At 39.0% G+C, this 17,831-nt stretch overlaps 1 protein-coding gene across 3 annotated transcripts; it reads left to right on the top strand.

Moving 5' to 3' along the window:
- Positions 1-2,030: 2,030 nt before the first annotated feature.
- On the top strand, positions 2,031-17,431 carry crfb1 (cytokine receptor family member b1). Of its 3 annotated transcripts, XM_027006797.2 has the most exons (9): positions 2,031-2,177; positions 2,957-3,042; positions 3,572-3,692; positions 4,517-4,692; positions 7,446-7,606; positions 8,820-9,015; positions 10,646-10,770; positions 13,980-14,129; positions 14,266-17,431. In XM_027006797.2, exons 2-9 carry the CDS (start codon positions 2,997-2,999, stop codon positions 14,980-14,982), a joined length of 1,692 nt encoding a protein of 563 aa, XP_026862598.2. In that variant the 5' UTR covers positions 2,031-2,177; positions 2,957-2,996; the 3' UTR covers positions 14,983-17,431. The 3 variants fall into 3 exon arrangements, with proteins under 3 accessions (XP_026862598.2, XP_026862596.2, XP_026862599.2); XM_027006795.2 differs by lacking the exon at positions 2,957-3,042; XM_027006798.2 differs by lacking the exon at positions 2,957-3,042 and having other exon boundaries at positions 3,576-3,692.
- The last annotated feature ends 400 nt before the right edge of the window (positions 17,432-17,831 follow it).

Genomic DNA, 17,831 nt, shown 5'->3' on the forward strand with positions numbered 1-17,831 from the left:
TTCTCTGTTGGCTGCCTCAATAATGCAAGTTAACACTGACCTGTAATAAAGAACGGGACCAGCTGTTCCCTAGAATATGATCTCTGGATACTGCTGCGCCAACCGCAACACCATGGACCTCTGCTCAGCATCCAGAATATAATCTCTGGGCCCTGCTGGGCAACCATGTGCAGTCACAGCAGATGACCAGTGCTCCAGCCACTGCTACGGTAGAAGGACAGAGGTACAGTATACTCTATAACTGTTTTGTATTGAAATTGCTTGTTAAAATTTAAATATTTAAAATACCCCCACCTGGCCTGAACAGGGAACCCACTGGAGTACTGTGACACCTGGAAGGTGTTCCTCCACATCTATTTAATCTGGCCACCTAATATTTCTGTACCCCAGCTTCATTGGTGCCATATGAGAGGATCTTTTCGAAGGCTGGTGAAGTTGTTAGCCACAAAGGAAGCTGCCTCAAACCCATTACAGTGGAACTATTATTGTTCTTGAATAAAAAATTCCAGGGGAAAAAACTCAAAACATTTGTACAAGCACTTTCCACAAATCCACTGAATCCGTTATGATTCACTTTCGGTTTGCTCGGTCATCCCTCCAATGCTGATCTCTTTTCCGTTGCCAACTGCACTAACACATTCCCTAATTATTTCCATATTTTATTTCAGCCAACTGACACCTAAAATGTTTTGTAGTACATCATATATTTCCAGTAGTTCTCAGTTCTTCTGTGGTTGTACACAAATTGTCTATGTTAAAATGAAAGCACATCCAGTACCTTGGTATAATGATCATATTAGCAATTTAAAACAGTCACCTGCCTACTAAGCCCGCTCACCTGGTCCTTGCTTCTCTCCCTCACTATATCAGCCCACAGGTCCCTGAGGACAGTTCTGCACGTTAGCGGACTACGCCTCGAATGAGCGAGACCGAAGAATACGTTCACCTTTTGTATTCGTTTTGTCGTCACTTGCATGTATCTAGTAATATGGATAATAAAGAGCGCCTCTTGCTCCCTCTGTGCCGCCGTCATCACAGGCACACAAAGCTTCTAGTCTTCCATCTTGCATGGAAGGAGTGCCTTCTCAAGTATAGAAACGCATTTATTACTGCTCGAACAGCCTCTCTCTCGACCCTAATAGAAAAATAATCCTAGATTTATATTTAATACAATTGCACATCTAACTAGGAATAAAACCGTCACTTATGTTCAGATTACATCATCACATAGTAGGATTGAGTTAATGGATTTCTTTAATGAGAAAATTAAGCACATTATAGATAATATTAAGAGTATTAACATGACAGTCATAATTGTAAGTCGCCTTGGATAAAAGCGTCAGATAAATGCCATAAAAATATAAATGTAAAATGTAAACATCAGGCAGCTACTTGGAGATCAGAACAACTAGGCCAAAAAAAAAACCTCTAGAAGCCTTTACACCGATACAGGAGCCAGAACTTACACCTCTGATCTCACATTCAAAATCCTCCACTTGCTTAGATTCACTGCCCACACACTTTCTTAAGGAAATCCTACCTGAAGTAATTGAACCTTTGCTAATTTTAATAAACTCCTCCTTGAACACTGGCTACGTTCCTAAATCATTTAAATTATCAGTAAACAGACCACTTATCAAAAAATCTAACCTCGACCCATCTCAGCTGTCAAACTACAGGCCGATCTCAAACCTTCGATTTATTTCCAGGATCCTAGAAAAGCTGTAACTCGAATCAGAATCAGATACATGAAGTCTTTCAGTCAGAGTTTAGGCCTCATCATATTTGAGACAGCACTGATTAAAGTAATTAAAGGAAAGTAGTTAAAGGATATTCACACTGACAAATAAATAAGAGTGCACAGCAGGATAAATTAATCGCATTATAATTTAGTTTGAAAAAACCCGTTTCACACATCTGCACGCGTCTTGCATGGCAAACAGAATTTTGGGTGAAGGTTCCCTTTAAGATGGTATCGATTCTCAAGAACCATGTGACTGTACGCAACGCTTTCAGGGAAACGGGTTGAGTTTGGGAAGCGCGGAGTGAGTGCTTCTTGAGTCTGTTGTTCGTCTATCTGTAATTTACTCAGCGGTGTTTAATTCCAGGTGATTCTGCTTTGACCTCCATGGGCTTACTTTACACCTCGAAACAGCTAGAAGAGGAACTAGGAGACCGTGAGTAATGAGCGTGCAGAATCTTAAATTTGTCCTTCACGCTTCAAATGCGTGGTTTCTTCACCGTGTAGTTTATATTTGATTTATCTTACATACATTCAGCCATTTCACTACGAGTTATACTGTGTATGACTATGTATGTGACAAATAAACCAAACTTGAAGTGTTATATCTGATCCGTTTAGTCAAATTTTAATAATGCGTCCTTAAAGATAAAAACAAGCCCTTAAAGTCAAAAACAAGGTGTGACTGGGTTATTTTGCTATCGTTCGATATTAACAATAATAGACACAGCAGATTTACTACATTTTACACAGTCCAGGACCGATGTTGATGACAGTACTACTACTAATACAGTGAACTGTGGGTTGCTGTGCTGAATATCTTAACCTTTAGACTCCCACGGATTTACAAATGTTACTGCCCAATTTAAGGTATTGCACAGAGAAAAGATAATGCACTAATATTGCAAAGTATTGTACAGGAGCCATTCTATTGCAGCATTTATATAAATATTAATACAGGCAGTAAGTACAATGCAGGTGATGTGTTTTCTCATCTCAAAGATAAATGGGAAAAAAAAATGGTATAAATAGATTACTTATTAATTCTGCTATCTGTTTTGAGTTATGCAACACAATTCTGTGATATTTCCAAAACAAGCAAACAAAAATATTGAGTTCATTTTTTACTTTTATTTTTATTTAAATTCTTGCTGTGCAACAGCATCAGCAATGTGACAAAATCTTTTCTTAACTGTTTTTTTTTTCTTTTTGCAGGGAGAACATGCCATTAGAGATCTAACTCACAGTTAATACGATGATACTGTTTCTTTTACTTATTCATTATATTCATGACTCACAAGGTATGATTATAAAGTAGTTTTACTTTATCTCCTGTGCTGATTTCTTTAAATTTTCAGCCTTTGGCAGATGCCCTTATCCAGAGGGGCGTGCACATTTTTCAGTATGACTGTTTGTGTGAACTCATGACAAACTCCCAAATGATTTGAAATCATAATATAATAATTTGAAAACAAAAATGTATAACTTACTGACTGCAACCAAATAGTTTTGTATGCAAACCCCCACACAGACCTTTGAATAAATTTGAAGCCATTTTCTGTTATATCAGCACATAAAAATTAGCTGCAGGGGTAGATCAGTGGTTAAGGTACTTGTCTTGTAATCAGAAAGTTACTGGTTCAAGCTGCACCATTGGCAAGTTGCCACTGTTTGGCCCCTGAGCAAGGCCCTTAACCCTCAAGTTGTACTCAGTCATAACTAAGTCGCTTTGGATAAATGTGTCAACTAAATTGTGTAAATGTAAGTTTGTTTTCCTAATATAAATATGTGTGCATTTATGTTGATGTGACCCACTTTGTTTGTCCTCAGCCAGTTTTTACCTCCCTACTCCCGTAAATGCAACACTGGTGTCCAACAACTTCCAGCACATATTGCGTTGGAGTCCTGGAAGAGACACACCACCACAGACAGCCTACAGAGTCAAACGGTGGTGAGAGCATTCACAGTCCATGAGGCAAACAGTAATAAAAGTGTTTAAGAGAATAGTGTAGATTAATAAAACACATTAACCCCACTGTAAAAAGTTCCAGATGACAATATATATGTGGTGGATATATTCAGATGCTGATTATTCTGAGTGTGATATTTCAACAAAACTGTAGGTCCACTGAAAAATGTGCTTTTATGTCCATCATTATTAGAATAATCAAACATTGAAGCTGATATATGTGTGAACTATTCCACATTTATTATGCATCAATAAATGAAATCCATTAAATGAAACATTGGGTTTCCACAGTTTTATGTAGTTAAATTACAGCAAAAATGCACACACGTAGCATGAGAGGTGTTTCTTTAACTAAGGAAGAATAATAGAGAATTTAAATGGTGCATTGTACATATCAGGTTGTCTTAAATATTCAGCCTATATGATGCGCTTCTACAGTGCTTTGAAGATAAATCATTACATCCAACATGAAAAGAAGCTCAGAGTAGTAAAATAGTGCCACATGAGTTCTAAGATTAAATATATATTGTTTCAGGTCTTACAATAAGATGTAATAGCGAAGCTATTGGAGAATATTGTTGAATTTGTGATATTTTAATGTTTATTACTGTTTTCAAAAGATAAAGTTTCTAAAATTATGTTATGGAAGCCTATGGGAGGTCATTGAGAAGTCTCTCTCTGCATCTCCCTCTCTCTCACACACAAGCACACACACACAGAAAAACAAATGGTTTATGTTTTAGATAGTTATGTAATGTTTTATTTTTCAGTCTTTCTCCATTTACCAAGCTTTATTTTCACGCTAGGAGAGATGGACATGAGAAATTGCTTCCGGAGCTCCGTCACAGAAACCACACTATCGAGGTCTCCAAATACATGAAGAATATATACGCAGTCTACACTTTCCAGTTGAGGGCATTCATTGGCAACAGATCAGCTGTGGTCAATGTCACACCCTCTGACTTCTGTCCCTATGAAATGAGTAAGTTGCTGTGGCATCTCATCACTGCAGGTGCAGTGAATGTGGGTGCCCCAGGTAACATTTAATTAAGTTCCTCTGGGTTCCAGACGCATAATACTTGTGGAGCCCTCTTTTTCTTCCTAGGTTTTTGTTTAGCCTGAGTTCTTAGGGTATGGTTCTCACCAGTTAAGTTTCCTGTCTTAACAGTATTGCTTCACTATCTGGGGCTGAAACGATTCCTTGAGTAACTTGTTTACTGAGAATCATTGATGCATATTCTTTGCGTCAAAACTTATTTTAATCCATATAACTATAACCCACTATATTCTCACACCACATCGTGCCTTGAACAAATATGTGCAAAACATCCATCAAGCAGACTCAGTAAACAGACTCATTTAGCTAAATACTAGGCTCACAAAGCAAAACAATGTGGGAGCATACCAAAACAATGTTAAAGTGAGGCGATATTGTATTTCTTCTACCATAGAAGAGCATAAAGATAATATGAAGAAGCCAAAAGTGACTTTAAAAAAATATATTTTTGCTAATTTTCTTGAATCAATTTCAAGCAGCGAAGAAGCCCCCAGAATCCAGTTTCTTCATAACTGCAAGGTCGACCGGGTTCTAGATCCACTAAATTAGGTTTAGTTTTAACAGATACTATATACAATTTAATAAGCAAAATTTTTTTCATTTTTATAAAATAGAAACAAGTTAGTTGTTCATTTTAAGAGACCTGTCTTATATGCTCTTTTGCATATTTACTATTGCTCTTTAATAAAGCAAAAGTATTTCTTATGTGTATTAATATTGAGTATTAATCTTATCAGTCAATTAATCAATGGAGTAGTCAATAGAATACTCGATTGCCAAAATATTCTACTACTGCATCTCTACAACCTCCTTATTTTACTCTATATTAAATATACAGCAATTACCAATATAACAGAAATGTAAATAATACTATAACACTGTAAATATTAGTCATCCCAACTGAATATGCTTACTAAGGTGACAGGTCACTTAACCTATAGTAATAAATGATCCCTATTAAAGCTATCAAATTGAAATAAATAAAAACAAGTGTTGCCGGATTATTAGAAACACGCTCCAGCGTACTATCAGACAGCTCTACTTGGGCTTGGCAACTGAACCCACTATTAGTGGCTAATACTATGGATAATATCTACTGCCAATAATTGCAACTAATGCTTCTGTTAGCGGCTAAATGCTGCTGTTGACAGCTATTAACAGTTATTATTATTAATTGTTAGAGCCGACCAAGTAATTTGATTCGACTGGGGCTTTGAACCACATATATCTTTGAACTAAATATATCTTTCAACTACATATAATGCTCTGCTTTACAGGTTCAATCTATTAACCATTAATTATGTTAATGATCATCTTAGTAACAAACTTTGCTGTTAACTTATCAGAATCACTAATACCACTAAAGTGACTGTCAACAGTGAACTGGTTGCACAATTAATGTAAACATAAAGACATGTGTATTATACAAAGTAGCTGGGCTGCAGTAATGTAGACCTACACAAAGTAACAGCTATTGTGTGCAGGACAATGTGTAGTCCCAGCCTAGTTACGGAACTATTTGTGTTGGCAGAGCCAAAAGAATGAATAAATAAACAAATCATAATTGGTTGCCTTTTTTTTTTTACTCTTAACTAACCGAACCGGCAATACTAATATTCAATATAACAGGATGCTGTGACTGGGACGGCAGAGAGGAAGCGAAAGGCGAAGTTCCATTTTCACGTTCTTTATTATTTATGCTCTTTCGACGTTGCGTCACCGAGTCTAGTGGATGGGTCGGAGCGGAGTAGCTTCTCTGCAGTAAGGTCGTGTCCTTCAGCTACTAATGTGCAGCCCCGTCCTAGGTGTCTTCTGTCAGAAGACAGGTGATTGTGATCGAGGAAAGCGCGTGACATGGTCCTGGTCCTGGTCCTGCAGGGGTGTGTCTTTTTGGCACCAGTCTACCGTGACAGATGCATCTCGTGATATTTCTTAAATGATACAGCTAACTATTACTTCCTCGGGTAGCAGCTAAGCCTGCTGATAGGGGGTAAATACTTTTGATAGCAGCTAATGCTACTGCTAACACTTTATTCCTCAAGTAGCTGCTAATGCTACTGGCTAAACTCACCAGAACTGGTTTTATTCTTATCACTTCTTATTTGTTAAACAAATTATTGCGAAACGCCAGAGTATGATTATGAGCAAGTCCTCAATGGGAGTGAATGGAGCTACATGACTAAAAGCAAAAATCATTAATAATTATTAACACTTGGCCAGGATCTTTTAATTTTGTAAAGTAAACGTATGTAATCCTATTACACTAAAACAGCAGATAGGTTTGGGCAGTAGCATTTCTGCTAGTGTGGTGATTAGTTGGTGAACTAGGTGGTGGCCAGTTATGATACAAGTTTAGTTTTGGTGGTACCTACCAGAGACGTTTTAGAGAACCAGCTTATGAATTACCAGTTTATTATCTACAAATTCTCCAGTGTACAACTCTTTTTGTTTATTTCATATAGCAAAAATAAAGTGAAGTTGTATTTACTAAGTAACCATCTGGTATATAGAACCTTCCAGTGAGCGTCTGAGCACACTATGAATATTGAGCAGCAAGATGTTTACGCATGTGCTAAATCATCTTTTCAAACACATTATTTACATAATAATGAATGCTATACTAGTGGCTGAGATTAAGATTTAACCCTGGAATACATCTGCATTTGTGTTTGTTTTAGCCACCATTGGTCCTCCCTCTGTGGATGTGTTGGGCTGTGGTGATTGTCTGAACATCACCATCTTACTATGGAAAGGAGATGGCATCAAAGGCAATGATTCAGATATTTACTACAATCAAATCCGGTTCATCCTACACTGGAAGAAAGCAACAGATGAAAAGGTAAAAACTGATGGGATGAAATGTTATGTTCCACTGTGTTTATTTTATATCACAGGGCTTTCCTTGCTCAAAATGAAACAGGTGGTACCATCCTGATTATGAGTGCACAAGCACATGTACTGTGCCTTCAGCTGGCTCAAGCAAACACTTTTTACAAGCAATATAGAATATTTTAGAAGAGGTTCACAAAAGGTTTTATGGCTGTGTTTGTCGAGCCGATTGGTTTAAAAATATATTTGTAGTACAATATTTTCTATTTATTTTGATTAAAAAATGAATTTGTTTTGTCTTACAAAATAAGAATTTTGTCCAGAGCTGGAGATGGCCACCTTGTAATTCTCTATGCAGGAAAAATGCTACATTACCTCTGACAGTTCTGCACAAGGACTAAATATGCAGTTTATGTACTGATAGCATTTGGGGAGATTTTTAAATGAATGTAGAAGGAGCGAAGCCATTGTTTTATGTTTTGTGTGTGTGTGTGTGTGTGTGTGTGTGTGTGTGTGTGTGTGTGTGTGTGTGTGTGTGTTTGTGTGTGTGTGTGTAGCGCAAAGTACATCATGACCACTCAATAGGCTGGCCGCCATAAGCTTCACACAAATTGTAATTATACACAGGATAAGATGTTGGATGTCCTGTACCCAGCCATCAGAGCTTCCATTAAAGGACCATCCCACTTATTTCTTACCAGCAACCACAACATCTCAATATTCTTTTTAGCTTGCTGTCACTCAACATTTTGTGAATGTGTGAACAAATAATAATTTTCCACACATCCCTACAAGTTTGTTTAAACCCATTCAACCCAAAATTTATGTATTTCAATTGTTGTTGTTTTTTTATGTGTGTTTTTTTCTCCCCCCCCCCCAAGTTTTGTTAATTTTTAAAGTTTGCTGAGTAGCCTGTTCTACTAATTGGTGACCATTTCTGTTACATTCAGTTCAGAGTTGTCAGGTTATATTATTGCTTGACAGACAATTCAGCATCTTCTAAAAATTATTCATGTTCACACAGACTGCCTTTGTTAGCCATTTTATTTTATACTCCTGAATTACTTGCTACAGATGGCCATAAGGTAGTCCTATTCTTTTGCACCTTATTTTTAAGTGTTTCAATATTTACATTGTCATCTGGATTTTATGGCTTCCAATGCCATGTGTGTATTTACTGTGCTACAGGCAGTATTTAATTAGTGGGGTTTTTTTTCACGCAGGATGTTATAATGAAAAATCTGCGTCCATCTAGCCAACATCAGAATGCGACATATGCAATGTTTGTGTACAATCTGGAAAATCTTCAGCCACTGGAGGAATACTGTGTGATGGTGAAACCGGATACTAATGTGAACTCCAACACCCTGAGCTCTGGCTGGATCTGTACCTTCACCAGCACAGTACAACCAAGGGGAGGTAAGAGGTCTTAGAGCTCTTTTAATCATTTAATACTAATGTGTATAGAAAGACAGATTTCTTTTACTATAAGCAATTACATTAGCACATTCATTTGTACAATACAATCCTGGGGAGAAGTAGACTGAAAATTTTTTTTGTTTGGGCTTGAGCTACAGACTACACTAATTATGTAAGGTGGGCTTGAACCCAGGTCCGCTCGGTGATGACACCGACAGCCTACTGGGTGAGAAAAGTAAATAACCAAAGGGGAGTTGAACCCCGGCCACTTTGTTGCAAGGCAGACAAAGACCCGCTAGACTGCAGCAGCTATAAGACTACCTGTGCATATATCACCCTTCAAAGGAATGGAGGATGACAAAACTAGAGGAAAAAACTAACACCACACCAAGCGTAGGAAACGGGAGAACCAAGGACGCCACAGGAAGAATGGCAGCCCTGATGCACTGAGGAAATCCAAACTAAAACTTCCCAAACAAAACCAGAAAACAGGAAGGAACTGTAATGGCTAAGGGAAGCCTTGGGAGAAAGACAGATTTGAGGAGGAAAACTGGAGAGGGGAGGGGACGTGTAAAAACACGGACACCCTCACAGCGCAGAAGTGAAGTGTAGCACGAGGGCTCACAGAGCTCAATACCCGAAGTTACCAGCTAGAAGCTTTGCTCAGAACTTTGGCAAAGACCCAGCACTGAAAGACGGGGTCACTGGGCTGATATAGGTCTATCCTAGCTGTTGGGCGTTAAGCCTGATTAGTGGCGTGCCTGACGAGGCCTCCCTCTAGTGGCCGGAGGGGGCCTCGGCCTGGCACTGACCCTTACAAATTATCCATTGTCTGTTTGGATGTATCACTAAAAGTACAAATTTGGAGTCAACACCTGTTATAGATGGTAAATACATAACTATTTTTAATTATGTGTGTAGCCATAGTTAAAGTTATAACAGCAGTCATATATTGCATAATAAGCCATATTGAATACACGTGTGTACATACAAAAGGTTGGGTAATTTATATATTTGGAAATTAAATTGGTGTATCAAAGAAAATGATAGAGTACTGCAGTTATTTTTATTAGATTCTCAAATGTTTTAAGTAAATAGGCCCTAAGAAAAATTCTGAAAATTCTTTTGAAAAGTTTTCTGAACTTGTTGGCCATATCCAAATGGTGCCAGGCCATCAGCCTACAGTCAGCTGCAAATCTGCATGGCTCAAGCGAAATGAGTCTTGTACAGTTTAACATTCACAGTTGCTAGAAAAGTGAGATCAGTCCAGCTGCAAAAGCCCCAGTCAAGGCCCCTCAGTGTGGCACAGACTTGCTTGATTCACATTTCAGAAGGAGAGATAAAGCTTTGCTTTACACATGCATCAGCAGGGGAGGTGCTGAGAGGGATGTGGAAGTGAGTAAAAAATCCAATCAAATGCTTTATAGACATACTGAAGCAGCCATGCTGAGTAAACCCTTCATTAACACTCACTCTTCACATTTGTACTGGGTGTAATTCTGACGTTTGTCTTGTGAAATGTGATGGTCTCCACCTAGTAATTGTAAACATTATAACTGAGAATTGGTAATGCATACATCCTTTTTTTCCCCATGTGCTGTGTGCTTTTGTTTCATTTCACTTGCACCAGTGACTTTTCTGCTTAGCTGGTCTGTTGGGTCTATCCTGGTGGGACTATGCATCTTGGCAATTACAACCTGCCTTGCATACATCGGGATTCTCTGCAAATTAAAAGTGACAGTCCCCAAAGCACTGGTAAGACCAACTGTGAACATCACTGGTGAAAATTCCATGGGCATGTGCCTATTTCGAACATGCCAGGACATCTCTTCTTCCTAATACTAACCATGTAAATAAATACAGGCTAATGCAGGATATACAGGCTCAAGGTTAAGTCACCCATCAGGCATAGAGTTAAAAATTGTGAAAATTATCCAAGCACAAATTAAGACTGCTTGGCACTCCAGTGAGTACAAGAGACTACAAAGTGTGCACTGAGCTGTAGATATTTAAAGGGTGGCTATAATTGATGACAGGTGTAGCATAGGGGTGGAGCCTGTTATCAGTTGTTCCAAATAGGTCTCGATTCCAATTATTTTTCCTCATTCACTTCTCATATGTGCATCATTTATATGTAATACGAGTGAAAACTTGATATAGGAATTATGAGAACATAGCATGAGTAATAAAATAGAACACACTCATCCCCTCCACCACTGGAGCCTGATCACCTAGTAGGTATGTCATTTCATTTGCATTTACGGCATTTAGCAGACGCTCTTATCTAGAGCAACTTACAAAAGGGCTTTGTCATTTACTCATAGAATATATCCAAGTACAGTAGGTTAGAATTAAACATACCACTGAACTAGAATACTGTAGAATACAGGGATGAATGCTGATACCTAGAAGTGCAAAATACATAAGGTCTATCTTAAACAATGATAAGTGCTATAAAACAATACGTGCTAGAGTTTGGTAAAAAGCATAAATAATGCCATACAATAAGTACTAAATTAGTCAGTCAATAAGGGAGCAGTGTCAGTTGTCCTTTAAATATTCTGCAAATAGATGGGTCTTCAGTCTGCGTTTAAAGACTGCAAGGGACTCTGCTGTCCGGACAGCAAGCGGGCGTTCATTCCACCATCCTGGAGCCAGGACAGAAAATAGTCTTGATGCTTGTCGTGCATGAGACCTGAAGCAAGGTATTTCAAGCCGAGCCGTACTTGAGGTTCGAAGTACTCGAGGTACAGATTGGGCTCTGACCATTGACCTCATGTATGAAGGGGCTGGTCCATTTTTGGCTTTGTAGGTAAGCATCCTTTTAAATCTGATGCGTCCAGCTACAGGGAGCCAATGAAGGGAGCGCAGCCGTGGAGTAACGTGTGAACTTCGGAAGATTGAAGACCAGTCCTGCTGCTGCATTCTGGACAAGTTGTAGAGGTTTGATGGCTCTTAGAGGAAGACCAGCAAGTAGCGAGTTGCAGTAGTCTAGTTTTGAGATCACAAGAGACTGCACAAGCATCTAGGTAACTTCCTGTGAAAGGGTCAAATCCTTCGTATGTTACAAAGGAGGAATCTGCAAGACCGGGTTAGATTAGAAACATGAGTTGAGAACAATAACTGGTTGTCCAAAGTTACGCCCAGGCTATGGGCAGCTTTGGATGGTGATACCAGGGAGCTCTCAAAGGTAACAGTAAGGTCGTGGTAAGGGTTGGGAGTACCTTTGTGAGTCAGAGGAGAGTAGTTGAGGGTGAGGTGAAATGCTGTCAACAGCAGAAGGATGCAGGAGGAATGCAACTTGTCTGATGGAAGGTTGAAGTCACCAAGGAGAATGAGTGGATTTCCTTCAATGGGGAAATGACTCAGAAGGATGTCGAGCTCATCAATGAAGTGATCTAGGGAACCTGGAGGGCAGTAGATGACAATGATAAGAAGTTTGGTGGGGAAAGACACTGTAATGGCATGAAATTCAAAAGAGGAGATAGAAAGTGTAGAGAGGAAAGTGGAGTGAAACGCCACTCTTGGGACATTAGTAAACCTGTGCCACCACCCCTGCCAAGACGCCTCGGAGAATGCGTAAAGGACAGGGCAGCCGGAGTTGCCGAGTTCTCAGGGGTGATCCATGTTTCTATCAGAGCCAGGAAGTGGAGGGATGCTAATGTTGAGATGAACTCAGCCTTCTGGACAGCAGATTTGCAGTTCAAGAGCCCTCCTGCCACCACGATATGTGATGGTGTGAGGCGTTGTGAGTCAGTGAGGTTGCTGAGATTGTGACGTCTATGATTGTGTCGAGGAGATCTGTGGGATATGTGGACAGGAATTGTGAAGCACATTTCAGATGCTTGATTTGTGGATGTATGAGAAAGGATTAAGATATGAGAAGATGCTTAGCTGAGTTTGTGAAGTCCTGTAGGTGAGATGTAGTTGAACTGATTGAGAACACCACCAAACCTCCTCTAGATGTTGATTACCACTACAGACACCTGTAGCGGAGTCGTCCTAATTTAAGAGTTCAATAAGTGCTGAGCCCGCCCCTCAATTCACACCTAAGGTCAGGGCAAAACTACACCTGTAGTAAGTAATCACCACTACCAAGCAACTAACAACTAGGTTTAGACAACAAGCCTTGAATTTCACAGAATCTAAGACAAAAGTAACTGAACTCAGAGACTATCTTAACCAACCAGATGATAATCCAACGAGACAAACCAAAGCACACATTTAATATTATCTAAGTAGTATACTGTTTTCCTATCTGTTGAGCTACTGCTAGCAGTGGAGAACAACCTAAATATATTGAGGCTAAGTTATAGAAGTGATTTAATTGAAGCTATTGGCAAGTCAGAGTAGTTTTGTTAGTTAGTCTTTATTTTTAAAAGGCTGCAGTTTAACCATAACATCCATATACAATGATATGATCAGACATAGCTATTTGACCTTATGTGAAAATTAATAGTGAGTTACTAATGTTACTTTTACTAATAATTGTGTATATTTGGATTAGTAAATAATGACAAATGAATGTGGAAAATATAATTAAATTATAAATTAATTATAATTAAAGTACAGGACCTCATAGAGAGGCAGAATGTACTTGGATGATGTCAGATAGGTCATTGGATTTTTGGTCCCCAATCACATGGTCAGACCACAGTTTAAAATGTCTGATGCATAAAAGCATTTTCCACACAAACCCATTTCTCTGTGTGTGAATTTCCTATTGTATTATTCAATATGTGTGTGGGTGCACTCTTCATGACTTTAGCAATGAAGTTGTTCCCCTTCTCATGCAGACTAGCTATATGTCATCTCTCTCTCTCTCTCTCTCTCTCTCTGATTGTCTGCTACATCTCTCAGTTTCCTCTGCCATTCTGTGCCTTAGATGTCTGCAGGTGTTTTGTTCTCTCTGCCTTGTGTTATTTATACCTTTCCTAAAGAAAATCTAACTCTGCCTTTTTTAGACAGGTTTTGTTCTTGGCCATTACGCTTCCCTGGAGGAGGTGTGTGTTTCAGTGGCTGAGTTTGACTGTGGCACAAGGATGAATAAACTGAAAGTTCTCCTTCAGTCAGTGGAGGGCACACAGGAGAATGAAGAGAAGAGTGGCAGTGAGGTCTATCTTTTTGTGGACTCTTATTATCTTTAATCCAAAATGGCACCATTTTACTTTTGGCTTTACAATAACATTTTTGAAACCAAGTGAAACCAAATTGAAATGAATTGATGACTTCATCTCCCTCTCTCATCAGGAGGAAGAGGACGAGGATGAGGAGGACAGTAGCACAGAGGGTCATTGTGCCTACATGGAGAGAGCAAGAGGTAGCAGAGATTCCTGCACCACAAACAAAGTGCAGAGCTCTGCTAGTACTGCCATCTTTACGTGTGAGTCAGCAAATAGTTCTGAGGGATGTAGTTTTGAGGATGTGCATGTACAGGCAGACGAGACCGCACTCTATCAGTTTCAGCTCCGTGCAGCCAGAGATGACAAACAGATGTCCTTATCTGATTCCGTGGGACAAAAGCCAAAGCCACCTAAGGCAAAAGAATTAGAAAAAGAGCAAATTAAAGAGGAGGCAGAAAGAGGTGGTTTAAGGAACATCAACCTGTTTTCAGTGACTCTGAAATCTATGCAGTTGGAGGAAGACATGAGTGAGGCTGCAGAGATGTGTGAGCCACTGTTACCTCTTTTGTTAAAAGACCAACAAGAAGATACATCATCCCTATTAAAACCACGGATGGGAAAGCCTCAGTTATCAGCACTTCAGACACCAGTCTTGTACCAGAAAGACTCAAAGGTGGATGGACTGACAGGACAAAAAGAACTAAAGGATTTTTCAGAGATGAGGTCAGACTGCTTAGACCAATTGGATGAAAAGGTCAGCATGGAAACAGGATGCATGCAGACCGGGAACGAGTGCGCATCAGAGGAAGACGAGGACTTCTGCTCAGACTACTTGGGACGATGAAGACTAGTACTCTTTTATTGTGTGTGTGTTTGGAACAGATGCTTGTAAAGTACTTGAATATGTTGTTCCCCCGGCTGTCATATTTAAGTATGTTTAAGAGACATTTCTGTTTGATGAGGGACATAATAGCAATTTATATGATGATTTATTAGTTGTTGTTTTTTTATTTTATTTTTTTAAATCATTTTGTCAAAACTCAACACACAAAGGCCATGCACACAACATGTAAATGTCTCAAACTTCTTGACAAGCATTTCATCCAAAATTATGTCTTGTCAAAATGTAACTAATTTTTTTCTCTGCACATAAATATCACATAGCTCTTTCTGCATGCCAACTACACACTTATATGATGGGAAAACACCAGTAGATTGTGTTTGTTGGATTTTCAGGGCACAGGAGCAGCCATCATCAGACTCAGAAATACATGCATTTTCACAAATATACAGGCGATGTATGCATATCCAGTGTATATATATATATATCTATATACCATAAAATAAAACACAATCACAAGGGTCATGTGAGGAGTGGAGAGTATAGAGGCAGGTGAAGTACCAAAAATCATAGGTGTTCAGTGAACCAGTTGTGCACAGAGCAGTCTGGGGGAAACATGAGTTGTCCCAGTTGACAAACCTGGTCTGGTCCAGTCCCCTGGTGATTGGGAATAAGTATGTTGTGTAGTGTGTTGTAGGTGATGATGCAGGCAGTGCCATAGGGCCCAAGAGTAGCGTGATGATGAACACCATTATTCTGAATAATGGCTGCACACACTGATGTTGGCGCCACGCTGCCCAGGGACACTGACGATGGCATAGTGTCCTATGATGTTCCATGCCACGCGCCCTGTTTTGGCAAAGTTAAAGCCAGCTTCATCAATGTAAAGAACTCATGTTCCACTGCAGTAACATCTAGCTTCATCAATCTCTGAAACCTCAAGACTCTATCGTATTCTGCTGTACTGTACACCAAGGGGCATGTCAACATGTTAACGACTAAACATCTAAATAGTTTTTATGTTAGCTGTGTATATAGTGTGTAATGTACAATCAGTATTTTTGAGTTAACCGTGTGTTAATATTAGGTTAGCAGTAATGCTTACCTGTAATGTTGGTACCTAGCTAATTTAGCACACTTGAAAATTGTACAAACGTAGCTAAAGTTAGTTTTTAATGTTTGGTGGTGTTGTCAGCTTTATGGGGATGTCTCAGGTCATTTCTAATTAAAAGTCAAGACAAAGATAGACTCAAGCAGGTCACTAAAGGCATTAATTACAACACGTTCAGTGGAATATAGCCAAATGCCCATTTAGATATGTGTGTGCTTGCATGTATTATAACTTATTCTGTATTCAGTTTTCTCTTCAGTAGGTTCTCCTGTCCTCCCTCCTATAATTCCTATGGTATGCATGCCACTCTCACTCCGACCTTGTTTGTGAACAGGAAAGACTTTTACTCTGTTGATAAAGTATGAACTAGGCAGATCGACGTTTGACTCTTAAGGCACTAATTCTGATTGATTATTTATTTCTCAATTTAATTTGTCTTATGACTGAGATGATCAAAGTCTGATTATAACTCAAATCTTGACTCTGCATCTGATGCAAAAGCCAGCAATTGCAAGGGATCTGTCCATTGCTATGCTATGGCTAGACAGAAATGGGATGCTGTTCCATGAGCAAGTGACAGAGCTGAGAAGTTTGCCTATGATTGAGGAGGGTCACCAGAAAGCCCTCAGTGAGGTCTTGCAGGGAGATGACTGAGAAGCCAAAGAGCCCTTCCTGTTTATTTTTGAACACAGAGAGGATACGGAGCTGTTTTTGGCAGGCTTGTCTTGATGAGCAGAAGCTCCAGGTCAACACCATGTTCACTTTTACATACCTCCCTTCTCCCCATAGTGTCTTAGGCACAGACACTAGGCTTCAGTGTCCCCTACCACACACTGCCTGAGCTTTTGTTTCAAATTGTCCTCTATATGTTGATAAACAATTGAAGAAATAATAATCTACACAATTTATTTGCTTTTTTACTCAAGGATTTGTTGTTTCCATGTGATCTTGAGTAGACATTGTGTTGGTGAGGTCAATATATGAATATTATGGGAAATATTGAGGGTGATCATTTGAATACTTTGGGTCCACTTGAAACTTATTGAGAGTGGAAAAATATTTAAATATATAAAATAGTGGTCACATCCTGTCAAGTGACATGACTGTAAAGCTGGGTCTGAGGAACACTGGGAGTTGTATGTGAAGATTTTTTTTAGGCTGACAATCTTTACTTTACATTGTGCACTTAATTTGTGCATGTTTTGTCCTAATGAATGCATACTTTACAGTATGGAAATATTAAATATTAAGTTTTATATTTATACTTTATGTTGAGTAGAGTTAGGGTATTTCTATTACTTGTAAAAAGTGTTGACTTTGAGCATTAAACATTCAACAATTTATCTGAAATGATTATGGAGAAAAATCTAATCATGAAGCACTATTCCATCCATAACTTACCATGCACAATCCAGGTAAGAATGAAGGGAGCTTTTCCAAGTCTTTTCCTAAACCACTGATTTCCATTTCTGGTCCTGGAATACATCATGTGCTGCACATTTGAGTCTTTTTCCCTGTTCTATCATACCTGTTCCAACAGATTTGTGGAAACTAAAATGTGTAGGGCTGGGAGTGTCACAGGAGCAGGGTTGCTCTTACATGTTTTGAAGTATTAATAAAACATTATCTCCAAATATTAACAAAATATAGCTGACACCTTAATCCAAAGCAATTTACAATTGTGACTCTACAACTTGAACAATTGAGGGTTAAGGGCCTTGCTCAGGGGCCCAACAGTGGT

Source organism: Electrophorus electricus, chromosome 25 (assembly GCF_013358815.1).
Source record: "Electrophorus electricus isolate fEleEle1 chromosome 25, fEleEle1.pri, whole genome shotgun sequence".
Lineage (NCBI taxonomy): Eukaryota > Metazoa > Chordata > Actinopteri > Gymnotiformes > Gymnotidae > Electrophorus > Electrophorus electricus.